At 32.0% G+C, this 24,563-nt stretch overlaps 1 protein-coding gene across 1 annotated transcript; it reads right to left on the minus strand.

Annotated features, from left to right (window-relative positions):
- Nucleotides 1-485: 485 nt before the first annotated feature.
- Nucleotides 486-14,335, minus strand: LOC143063912 (uncharacterized). The gene is made up of 10 exons (XM_076236358.1): nt 14,238-14,335; nt 10,402-10,698; nt 9,982-10,167; nt 9,449-9,684; nt 8,410-8,577; nt 5,825-5,940; nt 5,219-5,273; nt 4,458-4,685; nt 3,488-3,617; nt 486-2,511 (listed from the first exon to the last, which is right to left on the minus strand). Exons 2-10 carry the CDS (start codon nt 10,683-10,685, stop codon nt 2,400-2,402), a joined length of 1,515 nt encoding a protein of 504 aa, XP_076092473.1. The 5' UTR covers nt 10,686-10,698; nt 14,238-14,335; the 3' UTR covers nt 486-2,399.
- Between the last annotated feature and the right edge of the window lie 10,228 nt (nt 14,336-24,563).

A 24,563-nucleotide genomic window follows, 5' to 3' on the forward strand; every position in this document is an offset into this window, starting at 1 on the left:
GTTGTCCGGAAAAATCCTGTATAACAACGGAGAAAGGAAGGACGAGTCATAACAGGATACGTGGAATCTTATTGATTATTCTGTAAAGTTAAACGTATCGAATTTTCTTGTTGAATAACTATTTACTACTTGCCAAATGCCTATACATTTGATGAGTTCGAAGAGTTCAGCGTAATTACGTTTTTTTATGAATCACTGTAAAAAAAAAACTAAGTCTAGAAATACAATATGTAAACATACAGAGGAAAATTTATTACTCAGTCTCAGGATTCAGTCCAAATATTGGCATAAGTTTGTCAAATAATGTAACAATATCGATTCAAGAGTCCATTTTATACACTGATATGTGCCTTATTAGTCAAATCTATAACTGAATATTGCTTGTTTTATTGAATACTGTGATATGTAAATATTTTGTCAATCATTATGAGATACTATAAAAAAAAATGTGTGTTTACTTTTTATGGTAAATAATGATTGTGAAACGAGATGCTATTTTTTTTTTATTGAATCAAGATTTGTATAAAGGCAACTAAAGTTACAAGTAAATACACAAAATCAAATAACATGTTCTTCATAGAAATAGCAATTTGTGAAACATCATTAAAATAGCAATGCACGAAAGACTTAAAGTTAAAACAAATCTAAAAATATAAATGTATATGATGCAAAAAACAAAGTTGAGAGATTGCACTTGTAAAGGAAAATAATCTCAATATGGGTCATATTTATAAGTAAAAATAAATAAACAAGAAATGATCCTCGAAATAATACTGCATGCATTGCTTCTAAAACAATATGAAGATATAGTGAATCCTCGTTAGAAAATTCTAAATATAATTTACGGTTGTTCTTTCCTTAGTTGAATATCTTTGCAATTAAAATTTTCATAAAATCGTAGTTAGTTGTCTCTGGAACCCAATAAGGGTTTTATGATAGAAGATATTTTATGAGGAATACAAAAGTATTTATTTTCCATTTCAGGTTAGTCATACATGTATTTCCAACCATTGCATTTAATTCTAAATATGTATACATAAAACATAGTAAGAAAGAATGGCAACAGCATTTTATCGATATTCGATAACGATAATCTCACCATACGTACATGTATCCGGCTTCATATTTGTACGCCTGGCGCACATTTCGTCTACGAAAAAGACTCATCAGTTACGGTCGAATCAAAATTAAATATGAAGTGGAAGAGGATTGAGAATTCTGTTAAGGAGATCAAAAATTTATGAGGAAGAAAATACTAATTATTTTGAAAAAATCATAACTTTTTAACAGTTAAAAACCTTTCACGGATTTGGCTATACTTTTTGGACCTTTTGGATTATAGCTCTTCATCTTTTATATAAGCTTTGGATTTCAAATATTTTGGCCACGAGCATCACTGAAGAGACATGTATTGTCGAAATGCGCATCTGGTGCAACAAAATTGGTACCGTTAATTTTATAATAAGTATGACCAGATCAATGATAATTCATGTCAACACAGAAATGCTGACTACTAGGCTAGTGATACCCTCTATTATCGTTCTAAAACTCGGAATTAGAATTCTGCATTTGGTGGTTTGAACACGTATTTTGTACTTTGATCAATGAGTACAGTTTTATGATCAGGAGCCAAAAACAGATTTCAATTTGACAATACTGATATAAAAATATCTAAAATTCAACAATGGAATAAAGATAAGTACACATACCAGAGTAATTCTATTGGTTTAAAAAATATATATAAAAACTAAATAATAACAAAAGTAATAATAACAACTAAGTTAAACAACTACCTTAAAATAGTAGAATAAATTAAATAATATACTTTGGTAATCCACATGCTCCTACAATGCATTGTTTGAAAGATTGGAAACCTTTATATAATATTGTATATATAATATCAGTATGATCAAGTATTTAGACAAATTACATCTGAGACGATGTAAATAAATATATCATTAGAGACAGAATCAATTGATGAAATATAAACTAGATATACTTTGAATCGTTTCACCATAAAAGAGAGGCGAAGTTGACAGAGAGACATTCAAACTCTAATGATGAAAATAAACTATAATTCAATATTAATCTGAGATTTATAAACAATGTGGTAGCATCCATTTTTTATCGAAGTTCATGGTTTTCAAATAAAAAGTATACTTAGAGGTATTTGATTATACAATATGTGTCATTATTTCAATAAAATATAACAGGAAATATCAAAATATATAACTTATATAACTTCATTTAGAACCAACAAGATCGATTTTTTTAAAACTTTCAACTAATTAAATATATATAAAAATATAAAAAAAATATTTTTCTCCTTTGGTACATAAACTCATAATAACGATAAACGAGATAACCATTCCATAACTGCTGCATAACAAACTTCGAATCTAGCTTATACTGCAACAACCCGACGCTCCTGGTCCGAATGCTGAATCATAATACTGCTGAGGAGGTAGTAGTCTTGGATCTGGTTCATTAAAAGCGCATGGAAAATAAACCCTGTAAATTGAAATGAGTACACGCATTTCTTTGTGGCACGAATATGACCAGAGACTTGAGACGTGCCTCTGGTCCTTAAATAATTATCAACTAGGGAACCCTGTCGAAGAGGGGTAACAGTAATTTAGCGACAATTTCACCAATATAATAGTCTAAAAATAAATGTTCTAATAAATTAAAACAAAGCAAACTCGGGCAAACTCCTATATACATTGTAACATGAATAATTTATAAGAATAAATAATTAAAAAAAATTAAAAAAAACAGCTCATTAAAAAAAGGACTTATCGGTTATTTTTCAAAAAAAAATGTTCGTGGGTGAGAGAAAACAAGTACGAAATGTAGATCAACTAGAACAACACAATTTTATTCATTAATATCATCTACATATACATTTTAAGAACATTCGTAAAATTAAAGGTACTATTCCTTCTGATTACACGTTTATAACTGATATGAGGTTAGACAGTAGAAAAACGACTGACATGACAAACATTAAAAATATTTGAACTCAAACTACGTAATTTTGACTTGACACATCGTTTTAGGTATTTAAACACATAACGAGTATAACCATCGTTTAGCTTTTAACGAAATATAATGGATTTTTTCAATTAAAGATAATCTTGTCAGTCTGTATCGATAAGCAAACACCTGAACAAAAAACAACAACTTTTGCATTCATATTCAAATAGTAATTATGTAACTTTTACTGAATTTCATATGAAAATGATCTCCAAAACTTTCTTAATACTAGTGACTTATTATATGCGAGTTTGTATCAAAATCCCATTTTTATGAGTTTTGCAAATTTGAATCATTTAATAGTGGAAAATGGAAAAGGTAAAGCAAACCTCAAACTTTGGTATGTATATATTTATATCGGCATTTTAAGGTCCTATACATGATGTTAAAAACGTAGGTGTTGTACACTTGGTTATGTCAATGTCAACTTTTATATATTGTATTTACCAACCTGATTGCTGTCACGAAGAAATTTCCAACTGTCGGATTTTCACTCCATGTACATTTGTCAAGCTCTGCACCGACAACGCTTGACTCTTTCAATAGGTACTGAATTGTTTCGACATTGTAAATAGGAAGTCCTATAGCAAACAATTATAAAAAAACATTGTCCAGATAAAACTGTCACCAACCAAGTTTGTTACATGTAGTAGTACACGTGTTATCGAGTAAAAATCATAACTAAAGTACCATACAGTGCCTCATGTTATTCATCTAGTTTAAATTACATTTAATATTATGCGTCTGTATTATATAAGGCAACTGTTTAGTTGCATTCGCATCGTGTATCTCTTTCTATTTAATTGTTTTTTTTCCCAGTTTCTACCGAAATAGTTCCCAAGGTGAAAGTTTTAACTTGGAGCCATTAAGAACTTGTGATATGGTTTAGGCGATTGTACAATTTTATGATTATTTGGCACAGTGGTTGAAATAATATTCGATTCCTGTAAAATTTACGTTTTGCTCAAATTATTTCTTGTTTTAAGTGTTAAACCTGACACATGTCAATCCTGATTTGCAGTGCAATGGCTATTTGATGACTTGTGTTATATTATGTTATATATGTGTGCAGATACTAAACATCAAACGTATTTATTCAATATAAGAAAAGAAGCAATATGTATGATTTTCATAGAAAAAAAATAGCCAATCGGATGTTGTTTGAACGAACAAAGACTGATAACTCTAGATAAAAACATACGAAAACCGTTATTTTCTAAACGGAGCATGTGTATATAATTATACATTGTTCACACATTGTATAATATACAAATTTTTAAATAAGAAAACTTTATATCGTTTGACTCAATCTAAAGAACAGAGTTACTGACGTGAACGATATAATACTGTAACAATGATCTACAATGTGAGCGTCAATACAAGTACAATGTACATGTTAACATGGTTCATAAAAGTCTTACCTACGAGACGAAGCCAAGCTTCAACTCTAAACATAGTTTGTGACATGCTTTCAAACATCTGTCTGCCGGTTCTTATTGGGAGGAACAATCTGCTTGAAAAATTGACAACTGGTTGCGACTTGATAGGAGAACCTGTCGTATAGAACACACGCAGGATCTTCACATATTCACGTATCGTAAAACTTGATTGAACCTCATCTGTGCAATCAGACATTATATCCACAGTTTCTACAGATAGAAAATGAAGAAAATGTTAACTGAAATAAAAGATTATTTATATCAAGTGTAGTGGCCATAGTATATTATCAAAAAGAAAGGTTGCTGACCAAACGTTTTTTTCTTCTTCTACATTGTATAATATCATAATTATACTGACATTAAATATGATTATGCTCGAATTTGTGATGTCATTTGCCAATAAGTATACATGTAGCTACTGTATTATTGTGTTTAATATAATGATTAAAGCCAAAACAATTATACAATTCTACATGATAACAAGAAAAATGAAAACATAGAATAACTTCCAAACCTTATTGCACTTAGTACTGATTCGTGCTTAGGCTAGTTTTCACCGTATTGACATTTGATAGTCAATTATTGTCTATAAGTTGTCACTTATGTTTTTTTTACCGAGTAGAAACTACATGTATATATAACAAAATCATCCCTATTCTGTGCTAAACCATAAGTACTTACGAAAGCACACTTACATTCTTCTTCTACAAAAATTCAACAACTGTAGATACATTATAACTCACCTCTTCTTTTAGTCATTCTTGCACTAAATGCTTGAATATTTACTACTCGGATGCCCTGATAAACAAAGTAAAATCAGTCATCAAATTATTAACTTTGCAATCCGAATGTCACTAAAAACAATATTATACATCCGCATACCAAACCGACAAACTTGGTCGGATTTTTTACGTATTATTTTACAAGGTTCATTACATATTATCCTAATCAGACTTTTTCTCTACTGTGGGCCAATCGATCTTTTTGAGCTTCTGAAAACCGAGTTTTCGTCGGAGACAGCAAATACCAATTTGAAGTATTTTGTTTTATTCAGACAGACATCGAAGGCACATAAACAAAACGAGATTGGTAACACAATACTACTGATATAATTTGGTCTGAAAATTAATCAAAAATAAAACATTTAAAAATTTAATGGTTCTAATTAAAAAGAAAATCCGCCACACACCATTAATATTTTGTCAACTTCTTTACCTCATGTTACGTTCGGTTGATGTATTGAGAAATAAGAAGCAATAGGAAAGATCAATATATATAAAGACAATTGAGAAGTATTTGTTCTTGATTTTTACATATTTGTTACAGAAATATGTATAAAGGAAACATACACTTGTATTTGCCAGCCAAAAACCAAGTTGTCCGTTCAACTCCGGCCATGATTGAAAAGCCGGTTGTCCCATTGCAGTTGGTCGTTTTGTCATTTCTGGCTGGAACTCCTTCAGACCTGCAAAAACAGTGTGCATTACTCGTATAAACTGTGTTTAAACCTTTCAAATGCAGCCACATTTTATCTCTTATAAGTATAAAAAGAATTGATTATCGTTCTGGCCCCCTATATTTTTAAACTGGAATTTTCTTAGTTATGATTTAAATAATCAGAGTTGTGCTTTGCGAAATTTAATTTTTCAATGTTATTGTTGTCTTTTCAGGTAAAGTCTTTTTTTAATCTTTATCCCGAAGAACCTTGTTTTTATTTCAAACATTCACGGTTTTACATATAAAGATGATTTTTACGTTGGTGATGTCTCAGGTTTAGTCAAAAGACTTACAAACCAGCTCTTGTAAATGCTCAACCACTAGATATGAATCTTCAATGGTTTTTACAACTATAGAGTACAATGGTAAATATCACTAGCGGATCAAAAATGTATGACCATGTCAGAGTACCTGATTTCTTCCCGGTTTCTGAGTAAGATTTGTCTTGCTAAAGTCTTTTATTTCAGTTTTCCGTAATGTGTTTTTTGGAATGTTGTTTTTCTATTTGTTTTTATTCTTCTTTTTGGTCATATTGTTATCTGTTTGTATTGGACTTATAGTGTATGATTGTTTATCTTGTTAAAATACAATACAATAGTAAAATTGAGAATGGAAATGGGGAATGTGCCAAAGAGACAACAACCCGACCATAGAAAAAAATCAACAGCAGAAGGTCACCAACAGGTCTTCAATATAGCGAGAAATTCCCGCACCCGGAGGCGTCCTTCAGCTGGCCCCTAAACAAATATATACTAGTTCAGTGATAATGAACGCCATACTAATTTCCAAATTGTACACAAGAAACTAAAATTAAAATAATACAAGACTAACAAAGGCCAGAGGCTCCTGACTTGGGACAGGCGCAAAAATGCGGCGGGGTTAAACATGTTTGTGAGATCTCAACCCTCCCCCTATACCTCTAGCCAATGTAGAAAAGTAAACGCATAACAATACGCACATTAAAATTCAGTCCAAGAGAAGTTCGAGTCTGATGTCAGAAGATGTAACCAAAGAAAATAAACAAAATGACAATAATACATAAATAACAACAGACTACTAGCAGTTAACTGACATGCCAGCTCCAGACTTCAATTAAACTGACTGAAAGATTATGATTTCATCATATGAACATCAGGCACAATCCTTCCCGTTAGGGGTTTAGTATCATACCATCATAACATATATGAGAAGAACATAACCCGTGTCATGCCAACAACTGGTTTTTGAATAAATGTGTTTAGTTCCGATGCAAAGACCCTATAAGTGAATCAATATTAACGCCAAAATATGCAATCTTTAATGACCTGACAACAGTATCGTAACTATATCCCTTCTTAATAAGTCTATTCAAAGGTTTTGTTAGTTTTTGAGGTGAATACTGACACCTTTGTGCTTTGTAAAGAATATTTCCATAAAAAATTGGATGTGAAATACCTGAACGTACAATGTATAAGAAGTCTGCATGTTGAGCTATATTTACGAATGATGTCCTTATACCGATGATAAAATTTAGTAAATGTTTTGACTAGTTTGTGATTTCGAAAACCCTGGTGTAATAGTGTTTGTAAGCAGCTGCTGAACCATAAAAACAAGGTCAAGAACAATGGACATATGGTAAACTCAAAATTCGGAACATAATGCAGTTGTATTCAAGATACCTCCAGGTCTTCTACTCTTTTAAATAGGAAGCTTTAAACCATTAGTGTACGCCGTCGTCTTTTCCGCCTGACTAGCATTGTAATGTCTTACATTACTAAGACACTTTCTTAAGGGAACTACCATTTGATTTTCAGGGGGAGGGGGTGCTAGGATAAAATTTGAAAAAAATAGGCAGGACAAGAGTTTTGAGTAAACGAAAAGTTAGGATGAAAGTAAAAAATAAGACAGTTTAAACTTTAAAAAAGGCAGGACCGAATAGAGTGAAAAATAAAAAGGCAGGACAGAGATTACAACTAAAAACAAATGCAGAACAACATTTGTATCCTAGTCCCCCACCCCCTACCCATATAAAAATTAAATAACAACTCCCTTAGCATCGAAATGTGTTTCAAGTTCCGCGGCAAATATTCTAAATGAGTCATGTACATTGATTATCAGCCTATCAACAATGAGGTTGTTAGCTCGAACCCACTCAGGACAGGTCCGTTTAACTACGATCTAAAGTGACTAGTCTTCCCTGTCAAAGGTCGATGATGCTCTCAATGTACCCCGGGTTCCACCACTAATAAAATCTGCCAGCCATGATATAGTCAAAAGTGTTGAAAGCGGCATGGAACACCTACAATCAGTCAAGCACTCAATATGTAGGTTACTAGAGAAGTAATAGATGGATGAACAGCCCGACACAGCTGCACATATTAACTGTGTGACATAACGTTACAGATTAACCTTTCATAATGTTTGAATACACGTAACATATCAAATATTTTGAACTTACAGATTTCCTCGCCAGTTGGAGGTCCTAATATGTAAAATATTCTTAATATTTGTGTTAGTCTTTTCATTTTGGCTTCACTCGTGTAACATGTTGAATCAGGATCCACTTTAAAGTCTTCCAAAAATTCAAAGGTTTTCATCATTGCACATTCAACGTTTAAAACAGTCCCTGAAAGTAAATAATTGATATATGTTGATACATTATACGCCATCAAGAGCAGAGCATTGATGTAAAATATTACTTCAAAGTAAGTTGATAGATACATGTAGTTACATGTCGTTTCAAATGTTAAAGGGGTACCGGGATACAGTCAGAAAGAGTAAAATAATTGCTGACGTGGGACAGCTGTTTGTCTGTGCTAGATTCATAAATTAGCACCGACGTTCGGTCAAAAATGTGGACATTAAATCCGAACTCATGTATTAAGAGAGTACCATGCATGCTGTCTGTACGCAAAAAACTCTTGCAACAACTCTTTATTCGAGCTGGCCTGTTTCAAAGCAAAATGTCTGCTCTCTCCAACATACCATTGATTTCAAGGGGCAGCTCAAAAGCCCTCCAATTATCCTGGTCGATCATTTCAACAAGACTAACCCATGAAATATTTGCAACTGAACGGGACACAATGCAAACAATTTTGAAATGACTTTGTCCACACATCTGTCTCGTCGCTTTTGACTTATCCCATTGACATTCAGGTATCATTTGATGATTGATTGTCCATTCAACGTAGACCGTTCGATATCCTTTACCCGTTATTTATATCATATTTAATTTATTGTGTATGAAAATTGTTAGTCTAAAAAATGTTTACGACTAATAATAATTTGATATATAGCTGAAAGAATGACCTTAGATCTGTCTCTGAATAAACTATTAATCTCACATCAAGCAACAATCACTTTTTACTTCAAATATTATCATGGCTGAGGAAAAAAACAGCTGAAAATTCAGAGCTCGAATATTCCATTAATCAAACATACAGGGGATGAAAAACGTATAAGTGGTACGCCTCTATGTTATTATTCATTTATCATACCTGGCAGAGGATTAGATTTAAGTTTTGAATTCAATTTAGCAATAGTTTCCATCAAGCCGTCGTATGTTACAAAGCTCTGTGTCCTGGTTATAGTGTTACGGTAAATAGGGTCTTCCATCATAAAAAGTCCTCCAGATCTAACTGATTGCCATTCAATTATCTTCTTTTCTGGTACAACATTCATCAGCCCAAGCTGCTGTTGCGGACCTTGCCCAGTTTTCTTTACAAGCCACATTCTGAAAGAAAATTCAGTAACAACCAGTACAAAAATACCGTTGAAAAATCCTCATGTGTTTTTTATACAACTGTTATTACATATATTCAGCCATCGGATATATTGTATTCTGAATTCGTATAACATCATGCTAAGGAAATGTTGTTGATATACAACATTGTTCAAGAAAGGAAGAAATTACCATCATCATATGCAAGCATTTATTGCATGTTGGCTTCCATGATAATTTGTTATCAGAATACGCGCATAACACAATGAAAAAAAATATGCGTGAATATGCTAGCAGTAATCATAATACCTTATTCCGCGTATGAATACATTAAAACCAAATGTGGAATGGTGAATTGTCATTTTTTCCATCTCTATGATTGGAGGCTGTCCTGCTGCACGTGCGGCATCAACCTTTCTTTCAACTGTCTCACACTTCCACACTGCAAAACCAGGATTTGATCTTAGCCATTGATTAGCCGCCTCTATGACAAAACTAAAATAAAAAAAAATATGATATTATAACATTTGTTCGGGTAAAATTACACAATTAGAAAATTAATGGAATCATTCACAAGTATAGAGAAAATATATTATGATATAAAATTTCTCACAGTAAAATGTTTCTTTCTGGAAATATTTCGCAGTTATAACATATTATATTGGACATGATAAATGAAAAAAAAACAGTTTATAAAATATAAATATAAAATAAAATAAATATACTAACCTAAACTTGTCAAATTCTGGTGCAATCTTATATTTAATATTTCCATTTTTTAGTAGTCGCGGCATAATATCAACGTATGCCAATGGTGGAAGTTCTGCTACTGTCTGTTGAACTGATGTCTGCGTTTGGTGACCCATTATTTCTTCGTAAGAAGGGGGTGGCATAGCGTGTTCTATATATTCAGGTAAAGCAGGCGCAGGCATTGGAACCATGGCAGACGTAGAGGGGTCGCCATCTTGAGGAGGCATGCCTTGCCCTTGGTTAGCTTCGTCGTCTTTCGTCATTATGCTTTCATTGCTGAAATAAGAAGCTTGTTGTATTTCTTAGCTGTTACTGTAACATAATCAGGTAAAGTGTTTGTTATACCATATATCCAATTGATCTATGGTGTACTTGAGATTGTTGCTCCGTGTTGAAGGCCTCACTGATTTTGAGAAGAAAAACAGCATGTGATTTTTTGCTGTGCATGTCCTGATTTTGTGTCATGGATGGGTACACAATACTCTTTCTTTTCTACAAAAAATAATTCATCATCGGAACAGACAAATGAACGCCAACCCGGTATCTAAATTAATTCATAGAATCAATATCAGAAAGTTGATAAAATCAAGTGAAATTCGAATCTTAAATGATATTAAAACATTATTTTTAAAATTTTGTACCGATATCTATAACGTACATATTCCAAGCCAAAAGAGCTAAGTTTGATCCGAAAGTTACCCCGATGTGTACAAGCTGTGAACAGGGAATGAAGATCTAGAACATTTTCTTTTACACTGCAAAGAATTAGAGCAAATAAGATCTAAATACTGCTCAAAAATCGAACATACAATGGATGAAATTGATACCTCAACATACAAGAAGATCATACAACAAGGGAATTTACTGCAGCTCATAATGGACTGTACTAGCAAGGACATATAAAAAAGAAGATGTGGTATGATTGCCAATGAGACAACTATCCAAAAATACCAAAATGACACAGACATTAACAACTATAGGTCACCGTACGGCCTTCAACAATGAGCAAAGCCCATACCGCATAGTCAGCTATAAAAGGCCCCGATAAGACAATGTAAAACAATTCAAACGAGAAAACTAACTAAACTGTTACTCAACTGTGTATGAAAACATTGAAAGTCTGGCTAGAAATATGTGTTATGAGATGTACTTGCTGCGCACAAAAAGGATAAAAAAAAACTTGATCACAAGTACAGCATAAGTAAATTTTTTTAAAATAAAATAGTTCCTTACTAATAGTATATCATCTTACTATTTAGGTTTATAAGTATTTAAAAATAAATCTTCTCTTTTTAAAAATTGTAAGATATCAGTTATAATAATTTAAAAATAATGACAAGATCTTTATATAGTAAATTGAACTGTGAATAAAATTTATGTATATATTATAGCTTAAATTTTTTCCAAACCCCAACCATTTTACATAAATCTTATAGAATAATATTTTTATTATAGATCCTGATTTATGTATAGCACTCTTAACTAATAATTATAAGTAAGTTTAATTTGAGACCAATTTTCTTATTTGTTTAACTGTTTAAATGTTTATTCAAAATACACTCAGACGCAGATTTCCTGCGTAACAGGAGCGACAAATACACATACATTTACAAATAACATAGAAGTGAAATATATTGTAAATATATTGCAGTTGTTACTTAACGTTTTCTTACACCCCAGCACATATGAATTTTTATATATTTTTTTAAAACTTTATGATGACAAACCTATGAATTAATTATGATATTTATTATTTAGTGATTATTATAACCAAATTCAGTCAACTGTATATAATAAAATGTTTCATTATGTTTTAAGGTGTACATAGTTGCTAAAACTATACCCTTTGGGTAGTGCGCCACAAGTAATGGAGGAATATACAAGAAACTGAACTCTATAAATCAAAGATGTCATTTACAAAAAATGTAGCTCTACACGTTGAGGTCAACACAATATTAGACAAATGCGTTAATTGAACCGTGAAAATGTCATCAGATAGTTGTATGATTGTCAATAATGCAATAATATACGAAGATATGGACAACTATCCAGCTAAGTCAAAAGAACGTGGAATGAAGCAATTGTATGTCGCTGTACAGTCTTCAACAATGAGCACAACATATACCGTATAGTCAGCTTTAAAGGGCACCGACATAACAAACGAAAACACCAATGACCTGATTAATGACTCAACAACAACCAAAAAAACACAGATAACAGACAGGAATCACCGGTTATCGCTGACAAACAGGCCCTGACTTGAGACAAGCACATGCAGAACATGGTTGGGTTAAACATGTTTGTCAGCGAGCAAACCTTCCATAGCCTGGGACAATTCTGTAACAACACACTATAAGAACAGTGAAAATCAGATTGAAATGGCTAGACCTAGCTGATCAACACGAAGCTCATAAAAACAACAAACATAAAGACAAAAGACGCAAAATACAGATCTAAGAGTATTTTCAGTTTCCTAAGCAAACTCCCCGGCAGTTCCAGTTCCGATCCGCATACGGGCCCGAATACTACTCTACACTAATTCGGAGTTTGTTTCCTAAGCTGTTGAAAATCATGAACAACATTTGTATGGATCATGTTTTTCCGAACTAATACCTTCTTATTATAAAATGCTGAATAGAAAGATAGATTTTGAATTGCAACATGACACTTTAAAAGGACCATTTAAAGAGTTGCAGGACTTGTTTATCGTGCAAACAGCACGTGTCTCTCCCTACACGAGGCTTTGGATATATCTTTCCATTTCTACCGGACGTTGCTTCTTATTAAAATATCCCACACATCCAAACAGATGCACTTTATAGTATGCCATATATTGTATAGCCTTTACTACCTAATTAGAGAAGTCCAGAAATAAATAGATCTATACTACAGTCAACCCTTGGGTCCAAATTGTAAACTTCATAAGATGGTGATAATGGAACGACACCAGATATAAATAGATCGGTTTGAGTTTAATTTTTGGAGATTTTTTACTGTCTTTTCAAATGAAGGTACAATTAAAAGGATCAGCGTTTCCTAGCAAAATGAAATTGAGAATGGAAATGTGGAATGTGTCAAAATAGACAACAACCCGACCATAGTCCGTTGGTTAATACATTAAAGATCCCACTCTGTGTGTCGGTATAGTACAAAATAGAGTATAAGGGGCCAGCTGAAGGACGCGGGAATTTCTCGCTGCATTGAAGACCTATTTGTGACCCTGAGTTGTGACCTTCTGCTGTTGTTTGTTCTACAAATGTATGGTCGGGTTTTTGTCTCTTTGACACATTCCCCATTTCCATTCTCAATTTTATCTTTATATTACATCACAAAATTAACATCTGGATATGAATGTATAGTATTTACCGCTGGACATTAAACATCCATTCAACCAATACATCTCTTGAACGACCTGCATGAATAGGAATTTGGTCATTAAAGACGTGTGTGTGTGGTTTCTATAGCCTGCTTTGCATCATTAATCTATTTGCTACATATTGCAGAAAGAATAAAACACATTGGAAAAATTAAAACGTAAGATAGAGAAATGTTACTTTTTATCATTTAGTCATTGTAACTAAAAATAAATGTTCACTTCTAATTTCATAAATATACAGTGAAATCATATTCCTTAACGTGAACTGTATCGAATTTGCTCCACCATTATCCTACATTATTGAAATCAAAACAATTATACTTGCAACATGTTAATAGCTCGGACCTGATAAAACATTAGGCCCCAGCTGAATTGTAATTACACATGTTGTTGTTTTTATAATATAAACTACTAAAATAAGTAAAATACAGTTACTTACAATTACAGATTTTGACATGGTCAGACTTCTTTATTCATGTTAATTTCTTTCGCAATATTAAACTCTGATCATGTCGTTCTAAATATTGAACTTGCTCGATGTGATAATTTCAACATGTAATCAGTTTATAATACCTAAACAAAGGATTAACAAGCAACAATGTAGTATTTTAAAGTGAATGAGAAATTAAGAATATATAGGAAATGTTTTGTTCTTTAAATTGTTATGTTTATTCATTTATTTTTATATAATTATACATCGTTGCTAAGTAAACAAAGAAAGTGTAAACACTAAATGTAATAGGAAAACGGATTCGGAACATTGTGTACTTTTACGGAATTTTGTTTCATATGTATATACATACAAGATCACACAAGTTACATGGAATGCAGACCCGATATGATTCAAAATCATCTTAGTACGAATTGAAACTCCAATATGTATTTGAGAAATTGAGATTATAAGTTAAGAGTCATATTAAATCAAATTCTAGTATGATTCTGAATTCTACTTAATTATCTTTCATTATTTATCAATTTTACATATGCCGACTTGATGCAACATGTGCAACGAAAGATATTATTTGAATAAATTAATGAACTTTTATCATGATATCAATATTTGAAATAGTTCCGAATTTTTAAAATTTTTTCTTTTTCTTTTTATCTTGGATTTTTTTTTTAAAGAATAACTTTATAATTTCTAAAAAAATTCCAAAATTGAAGTGTTTAAACATATATAAGTATCTCTTATTAAATAAAAATGTTTCTGGTATACACACTGAAAAACATTTTTAATGAACTGTATTATTATTCGGACTTGAGAGAGGAACATTTTAATTCGTTCATTTTATCGAACGATGTTTTTGTTACCTTCAGTGTAGAAGATACATTTATTTATATTATGAGCTGTGGTCAAATTAGATTTTTATAAGCAAAAACATAGCATTTGATGGTTAACAGGAGAATGATACATTTATAACTTCTTAAGCATTTTTATTTAATTATTCATGTATAAGCATATTACTTGAGAATTGTATCTTATCTTAAATTGATCTTAAAAGTAATTGATTTGTACTTTTAAATAATTTCTAATTTTGAAAATGATTAATTTCGTGTGCATTTAAAGGGCATAATGTAAAAGTGTCTCATATGTCTTTTACGGTAGGAATCTTAGATTGTGATACTGTAATAAACTATGTAATACTTACTTCGTATATACAACTCGTCTAAACATCAACCCAACAATGTTAGATCTGTAAATTTGCTTTCGCAAATCTCTTGGTCCTCCCCCACCGGGATCTCATGCTACTGAGATATCGTGACACCAAATCGTCTGCACTGTAGCCGTCCCGCTAGACCACACGACCACCTGGGCTTCCAAAAAAAAGCTTTCGGTGGCCGTGTGTTACCTTTCCTCGTCAGTTTTAATCTAGCGACGTACTACAGTACATGATATATAAGGCATGGAGATGTTATTGTTACAGATCAGCTCAATTATCTATAATAAAGGATCCTACAAATTAATGCAAGATACAGGCACAGAAAATAATTATTTTTATAAGTACGTCTGAGTCAGCGACAACTCTACAACAGATTTATCCATCGGATCACCAGCAATGATGGTGATACATGGCTGTGTACATTATGTATATATACAACTCGTCTAAACATCAACTCAATGTTAGATCTATAAATTTGCTTTCGCAAATTTTTTGTTCTTCCCTCACCGGGATTCGAACTCATGCTACTGAAATAGCGTGACACCAAATCGCCTGCACTGTAGCCGTCCCGCTAGACCACACGACCAACTGGGCTAAAAAAAAGCTTTCGGTGGCCGTGTGTTACCTTTCCTCGTCAGTTTCAATCTAGCGGCGTACTACAGTACATAATATATAAGGCATGGAGATGTTATTGTTACAGATCAGCTCAATTATCTATAGTAAAGGATCCTACAAATCAATGCAAGATACAGAAAAGAATTATATTTATAAGTACGTCTGAGTCAGTGACAGATTTACTTCGTATATATACTTATTACATAGTATACGCTAAAGTGTTGTTAAAACTTTTAAGTACCTTATATGAACTTGCATCATTACGTGAATTATGATGAAGATTGAAGGCCCCTTAAAAAAAACCTACTTTGAACTAAAATTCAAAGAAAATGGGCCCTACACATTTTCTTTTAAAATGATTTGTTTTCATTGAATAGAAAGAAAAAAAAATATTTGTTATTGTATATATAAAAAAGAAGATGTGGTATGATTGCCAAATAGACAACTCTCAAAAGAGACGAAAAGACACATAAATTAACAGCTAGATCACCGTACGGCTTTAATAATTAGCAAAAGCCCATTCCGCACAGTCAGCTATAAAAGGCTCAGAAATGACAAATGTATCTAACAATTCAAACAAAAAAACTATTTATGTTCAAAAAATGAACGAAAATCAAATTGTACCACATCAACACACTAAATTACAGGCTCCTGACTTGGGACAGGCACATTCATACAGAATGTGGCTGGGTTAAACATGTTAGCGGGAACTCGACCGTCCCCTTACCTTAGCCAGTGGTGTAATAGTACACCATTAGAACGAACTATAAAAATCAGTCGAAAAAGGCTTAACTCATCAGATGAATACAAATACCTATAAAAAAAAAAAGCAGAGTGGACGTGGCCGGGTACTTGTATATCCCAACAAAAAAAAAAGACACTAATCACTGATCTGAGAGTACTCACTGACAGCAAGTTCAAAGCCACTGACAACTTATAACAAAATCATGCATCTAAAACTAAATTATCAATCACTACACATCTAATATCCAAATTAAATGCATTTAGTGTAAAGACGTCATAAACAGTCAGAGAAACATGACCTTGTGAAATGCCAATATACAGGTATCGATATGTTTGTTCTTTTCGAGTACAATTTAGAAACCTGCTAGCGCAGACTTTGATATCCAAGTTAAAGTAGGGATCAAGATATCTACACATCTAATATCCAAATTAAATGCATTTAGTGTAAAGACGTCATAAACAGTCAGAGAAACATGACCTTGTCAAATGCCAATATACAGGTATCGATATGTTTGTTCTTTTCGAGTACAATTTAGAAACCTGCTAGCGCATACTTTGATATCCAAGTTAAAGTAGGGATCAAGATATCATAAATTGATTTAAAAAACACCCAAAAAACACACAGTTGACGATTTTAATTATTACAGAACAGTATTTAACTTGTAAAAAGTTTATTCGTAGTGTTATTTCATACCCAGCTTTGGTATGAAGAAAATTCTATTATTTGCTTATTTTTTTCTTCTGCATTTATATATCATTTTGTGTTTACTGTGTATGCAAATCTTATCTTCGTGCATTTTTTATGGTTTTGATGGAAACCAAGCTTTGGTATTTAGAAAATGATATGATTTGATAATTTTTTTTTCTGCATTTAAAATATGTGTTTACTATGTGGCCTTTGCAAATCTTATCTTCGTGCACTGTTTATGGTGTTGATGGACACCATGCCATTGTTGTGTAGTGTGTTCTGTTGTTTGTCTTTAAATTTATTCGTTTTTCGTTCTTTTGCCATGGCATTGTCAATCAGTGTGTTCTCGACTTATGAGTTAGCATAATCCTTTTGGTATCTTTCGCATCTCGTTTGAATACTTTGTGCTTGCTGTAGTTACTGCAACACGGTTTTGTTTGTTATTGCTTTACTTACACTTTTGTTTTCGCAGTTTACATCTATATCGAAGTTGCAGGTAAATAATAGTATACCACTGTTCGAAATTCATAAATCAATTGAGAGAAAACAAATCCGGATAACAAACTTAACCTGAGGGAAACACATCAAATATGAGGGTAACTACGACACAACAGAAACACAATATTAAAATGGACCACACACAGAAACGATCTATAATAATATAATAATGGCCCTTTTCCTGACTTAGTATAGGACATTTTAAGGAAAAAAATGGGGTGTTGAACCTGGTTTTGTGGCATGCCAAACCTCCCGCTTTTATGGCAATATTAAATATAACATTAAAATGACAATATAACATGACAGGACTACAATACAAATAAATAGGGGACCATATAGCCTGTTTGCTTGTTTTTTTTGTCCACAAACTAAATACCATATGTTTATATGACAATACAAATATTATCAAATTTTGTTGAATAACGAATATTTTGAATATATATTTATTCAATACAGAAATAAGAAATTGCCTAAATTTATTTTCATATACTGTATGCAATAGGTCTACTATATTTGGTGTATGGAATGATTGTTAGGTGTACATGTCTAGCTGGTATGTGTCATCTGACCTTGACCTCATTTTCATGGTTCAGTGGTCAAAGTTAAGTTTTTGAATTTTTGTCTTTATTTTATCTAAACTATAGGCACTATAAAGGTCAGTGTTCTCCCCAGACATTTTGGATAGCATCACATTTGGCAATTGTAATTTGTCGCGTCGTGGCAATGCTCTATTTCTTTTATAATATATACATTATTGTTTATAACAAAATGTATTATATGGTTTGTATGCTATAGGCCCTTATTTGGTGAATAAAATATTCTATTCCACCCTTTTCTTTGTGTCTATTTTGTTGAATTCATATTAACTGAGAATACAATTAAACTAAAACCATGATAACAGTATTTTCAGTTTATGTTTTCTATATTCATAATCATTTATAGTTCCAGATTTTTTTTTTCCTCTTGGGCCAAATAAAAATTTAGGTGCATGGAAATATTTTATGATCTTGATCTCATTTTCATGGCTCATTGCTCAGTGTTAAGTTTTTGAGTTTTGGTCCGTTGTTTTTTTAAACTTTAAGCAATAGGTCAACTATATTTGTTGTATGGAAGAATTATTAGCTGTGTATGTGTGCCTGGCATGGTTCATCTCACCTTGACCTCATTTTCATGATTTAGTGGTCAATTTTTAGTTTTCTGGGTTAATGTTAAAATTATGTTTCAATTGTAATAAAGCTTTATATTAAGGACTATCAACATAATATCAATGATTAGAAAAGAAGGCGAGACATTTCAGCGTGTGCACACTTAGTTTTATATTTAACCCTAGAAAATAGCTACCGGTAAATGTTAACTGCAAAAAAACTAAAATCCTTTATCAATTAGATACAGGAAAATGAAAATATTTTGAAATTTTTTATAATAAAAACAGTTGCGCTTATAATCCAGTTTCACTAAATTCCAAGAAAGGTTGTCACAAATAACCATGACTGATTTTCAAAATGATCATCATGTAAAAATAAAGAGATGTGCTAAGATTGCCCATGAAAACTATCTGTATTAACACTGACAGTTCAGTGGTTTGAATTCAACCTTTAGCAAAAATGATTACCATATATATTGTAATAAGCTATTGATAAAAGCCCCACATTGTAAAATGTTAAACAATTAAAAAGTAAAAAACAGCGTCCTGATAGTGATTTTTATAAGTTTAAAAAAAAAATGGAATCGTATTATGGTATGATGTTGTCGTTAGCGATGTATGTCGACACATATGGTTTCCGGATAATTACCGTACATAGTTTAAGCGAATGGATATCTATGAAATATTACTACGAGGTTCAATACCAAAAAGGGAGGTTGGGATTGATTTTCGGGGTAATGGTACCAACAGTTTAGAAATTAGGGGCCAAAAACAAGCATTTTTGTAGTTTCTGGACATTAACTTGTGTGTCCGTGTACTGATCTCTCTGAAATTGTTCTTCAAGGTTCCATATCACAAAGGGAAGGCTGGAATTGTTTTAAGGGGTAATTGCCTCAAACATTCAGGAAATAAAGGTCAAAAACAAGCATTTTTCTAATTTCCAGACAATAACTTGTGTTTAAATGAATGGATCTCTTTAAAATTGTACTGCAAGGTACCATACCACAAAGGAAAGGCTGGGATTAAGTTTTGGGGGTAATTACTGAAAGGGGGTTAAAAAAAATTGGGGGGGGGATTTTTTTTTCTCATAATTTTGATCACAATCCAAATACAGACAGTCTATCAAGCTTGGATATTGTGTCCAAACATGCACCAACTGTTCAGTCGAATAAGTATGCACTCTGCGCATCATGTTCTTAATCATAGTAATCTGACACATTAAAGTTTGTACATTATTGAAGTTACTGTTGATTTTGTGTATTTCAGATTATTATTGAAAAAAGAGCACTTTGAAGTACTAGGAGAATTTGAAAACATCTTGGTGAAATAGTCCGACCGGATATGACAGAACATGGATATGACAGAACACCAAAAGAAATGACGAAAAATTACACATCTTATCAAAACACTAGAAGCTAAAAGCTACTTGCAATTTTCACTGGTTTTGAGCTCAGTAACAGTCTGACAAGGAAAGAATTTAATTACCATGTATTCATCTACATTCATCTATCTTATGATGTCTCTTGATAAATATTAAAACATATTGACTGTAAAATAATTACAAGCTCACCAATTATATCTGTTGTTCACAAAATTTGTTATTTGGAAATATCTGTTGAATGTTTTGAAATTAAAAGGTGTTAATTTTAATGATTAAATCATTGAAGTCTTTAAATGATACAAAAGCATGGATACATTGAATGATTGCAATTGAGACAACTACTAACCCTGCATACATGTAGTAGGGCACTTATGTAAACAAGTACAGGTCACCTGAAGTCTTCAACAATGAGCAAAATCCTTAACTTAAAGATCGGTATACTATAAGTTATCTACGATCCATATGAACATAGTTTACGAATTTATCCCCGGTCTTAGTCCGAATCGGGCGAGTTTTAGGGAAATTCGGGTACAAAGTGTAACGTGAAAACAACGTTTTTTTCATTATCTAAAAAAGTTTTATTGAAATTTGGAAATGTGACATATTTTTACGGGGTGTAGGGTACTGCCTTTGGTAGAACCCTACAGGTAGTCTAATATAAGAAGTTTTTCAATCCGGAGACAGAGAAACTGGATTGAGTTAAATTTGGCGCTCAATGTTGTGAGAGTTACGTCATAGATGTCTTGACGTCAAGGTGGGTCATTTGCATAGCTAGGTTAGTAGTCCTATTCATTGACAATGTGGCAGAACAGTAAAATGAGTGCAAAAAATTGACATAATAAAATAAAATCGTTAGTGGATTAAGTATCTAATTATACAGACATCATGAATAATCTACATAATTTGATATTTCATAAAGAACAAGCATGGAACTAATGAAATCGCGCGTGAATTTCCCTGATGTAATTGGTAGCAACGTCCAGGGATATGGGTTAGCAACACTCAGGGGCTATGGGTTTTGTAACGACGTCCGTTAACCAATCAAAATCCTAGAAATATACTAAGCCGGGGATAAATGGGCTTGCCTTATTAGGTCCCAAGATAATGGTATTTACATCCTTTGCTTTCAAATTTTTGTTTGCAAGTTTCTGATGAAGGTTCGTTAAAAATAAGCCCAGCACACTTAATTTGTGAACTGTTTTTATTTTAATTTCAAAAGAGAAAACTAATAGACAAATTTAAGCAAATAACATAAAAAAGGAAATCCATTTAATATGGCAGACAGCAACCAAACACAACCAGTGGACATAATGAACCTGTTTTTGAGTGCTCAAACTGCATTATAACCTTAGACACAAAAACATCTTATATAATACTAGATTACACAAAAGTGTTTTTCTTTTAAATCATCTGCTCTTCTTTGGTGTTTAAAACGTACATGTACATTGTACATGTACAATATATACAAAAAGTTAGCTGCTATTGAAACAAAGACAAAAATCATGGTGCAACAAAACATGTTAATTACAGACATAATAACAATAAACTAAAGTAACACTTACCATTACTAAAGGATTAGGAACTTTCAGGAATTAATTGCAGCTACTGTCCAGGTTATGTTAAACAAATTTTCACCTCCAACTGCTCTGTTCAGTTTTTACCATTGAAATGAAATGTGAACACATTCCAATCTTATGGCAGCAGTGAATATTCTCGTGTGACATTTATAAAATACCTTTATCCAAGGGAACCTATATGCGGTAGTGATGATACACAGTGATAATTAACCATTTTTTCTTTCTTTTTAGTTAATTTTGAAAAAAAAAATGAATTTAAACTTTTTTTTCTGAATTTTGGAAAAAATAATTTTGAAATTTTTTTTTTTTTTTTTAAGTATTATTAAATTTTGAAGAAGAAAAAAACATTTAAATATTTAAAAAAAAATGTAATGCTTGCATGGACTACGTTAACATTAGTCATGTTAGTTGCCTTCATCCATGCATGCATGGACTAAGTCTGTTGTGTTAGTCAATCATGGACTAAGTAACGTTAGTTACCTTCGTCCATGCATGCATGGAGTAAGCTTAGTTCCTAAGTTTTCATGTTTACATATGAAAAGGTTTAGTCATACTATCAAGTGTTTGCAATGTATTTCTTATGGTAAATTATAATGCACAATATGTTTTTAAATCACAATGTAATTATCTTTTTTTTTCTTTTTAGTCGATTTTTTCATATTCAACCTATTTATTAAATAGGATCAAATTAAAAAACAAATGAACTAACATCATGAAATTAAGTGGTAAAAAGAAATAGAGATTTTCTAAACTTGATATTGGTTTCCAGTTTTATTTATTACCTTATATGCTTTATTAGTTTCATATTAGTTTACTGAAAGGACTAACAATGCATGCATATGGTAAGTCAACTAAGGCTGTGCATGCACAGGGTTAGTCAACTAATGCTGTGCATGCACCGAGTTAGTCAACTAATGCTGTGCGTGTACAGGGTTAGTTTACTAAGGCTGTGCATGCACAGGGTTAGTTAACTAAGGCTATGCATGCACAGGGTTAGTTGACTAAGGTCGTGCATGTACATGGATTATAAACCTGACACACACATACACCTTTAAAACTATCATGAATTACAAAATGAGTTTATAATACCGAGATGTTTTGGTAAAGTATAATTTTGTAAAAAGATATGGGTGAAGTAGAAAAAAAAATAGGAAAAAAAATATGACATTCCATTTTCAAAAGTAGTTTCCAGTATTAAATAAATCCTTGTTAGGAATAATGCGTATTTTTTCAGAATTGAAGTTTGGATATTGATATGCCAATTTTATTATACCTCATAATATAAAATTCAACCCAGCAAGATACTCATGTGCCTTTCAACAGTATAATACCCCTTTATTCAGTTGTTTAAAGTCAGATCTTAGATGCAAAAGAGCCTTTGAAATTTTGATGAATCAATGTTAAAATCAGATCTGCTGTTATATAGATATATGTATAAAAAAGATGTGATATGGTAGAGTGCCAATGAGACAACTATTCATCAAAGTCACAATTTGTAAAAGAATACCATAATAGATCAACGTACGGTCTTCAACACGGAGCCTTGGCTAACACCGAACATTAAGCTAAACAGGGCCTTCAAACGGCTAGTGTAAAACCATTTAAACGGGAAAACCAACGGTCTAACCTGTATAAAAAAAACGAGAAACTTAATACACTTATGAACCATATAAACAAATGACAACTTCTGAACATCAGATTCCTGTGTCTTTATTTCCAAAAATCCAGTGGTTGTTAAATTTGCTAAACACCAGCAAGCATTTTACAAATAATGCATAAAAATTGTTTATGATACAGACTGGGTATAAGTTTCTCTTTAAACCAACGTATTCGAGTGTTATGCTCCTTGGTTTTTGAATTTACAGTTGCATTAATTTTGATCCGAGATAACAGGGGAATCAAAAACTTACAAATTTAAACGTACCTTTTAGAATGTCCATGTAAAACAAACTGATTTTCGTGTTCGTCTAGAGTTTTGTATTGATGATGAATTTAAATGATCTATTAACAAAACTTTGAATTTTTGAAATACTAAGGCTTTTCAACCTCGCAGTATTTGGCAAAACTTTTTATGAATTTTTAATCCTCAATGCTCTTCAAATTCGTACTTTATTTGGTCTTTTTATAATTTTTTGACTCGAGCGTCACTGGTGAGTCTTTTGTAGACGAAACGTGCGTCTGGCGTAAATATAAAATGTCAGTCCTGGTATCTATGAGAAGTTTATTTTGAATAGAATTAATTCATATCTCTCCTAACCTTAATGATTGCTGCTTATCCATTATTGAAGCCTAATTGTGTCCCATAAGATGCTTCTTTATATTATTTTAGTTGCTGATAAATTTGAGTTTGATTGAATTACACATCATGTTTATTTAGAAAGACTTTGAACCTTCCAATCAACAAATACTCATTTTTAAAGCCTTTTTGTTTGTAAAACTGATAGCATCGTTTTTTAA

Source organism: Mytilus galloprovincialis, chromosome 2, assembly GCF_965363235.1.
Source record: "Mytilus galloprovincialis chromosome 2, xbMytGall1.hap1.1, whole genome shotgun sequence".
Lineage (NCBI taxonomy): Eukaryota > Metazoa > Mollusca > Bivalvia > Mytilida > Mytilidae > Mytilus > Mytilus galloprovincialis.

What these genes read in the sequence shown, in the direction of transcription:
- LOC143063912 (XM_076236358.1), bottom strand. Translation starts at nt 10,685, where the DNA reads ATGACGAAAGACGACGAAGCTAACCAAGGGCAAGGCATGCCTCCTCAA. An exon ending in GTATTCATACGCGGAATAAG is followed by an intron (nt 9,685 to 9,981) that starts GTATTATGATTA and finishes ATTTTCTTTCAG; the next exon opens with AATGTGGCTTGTAAAGAAAA. An exon ending in TCCAACTGGCGAGGAAATCT is followed by an intron (nt 5,941 to 8,409) that starts GTAAGTTCAAAA and finishes CTGTTTTTGCAG; the next exon opens with GTCTGAAGGAGTTCCAGCCA.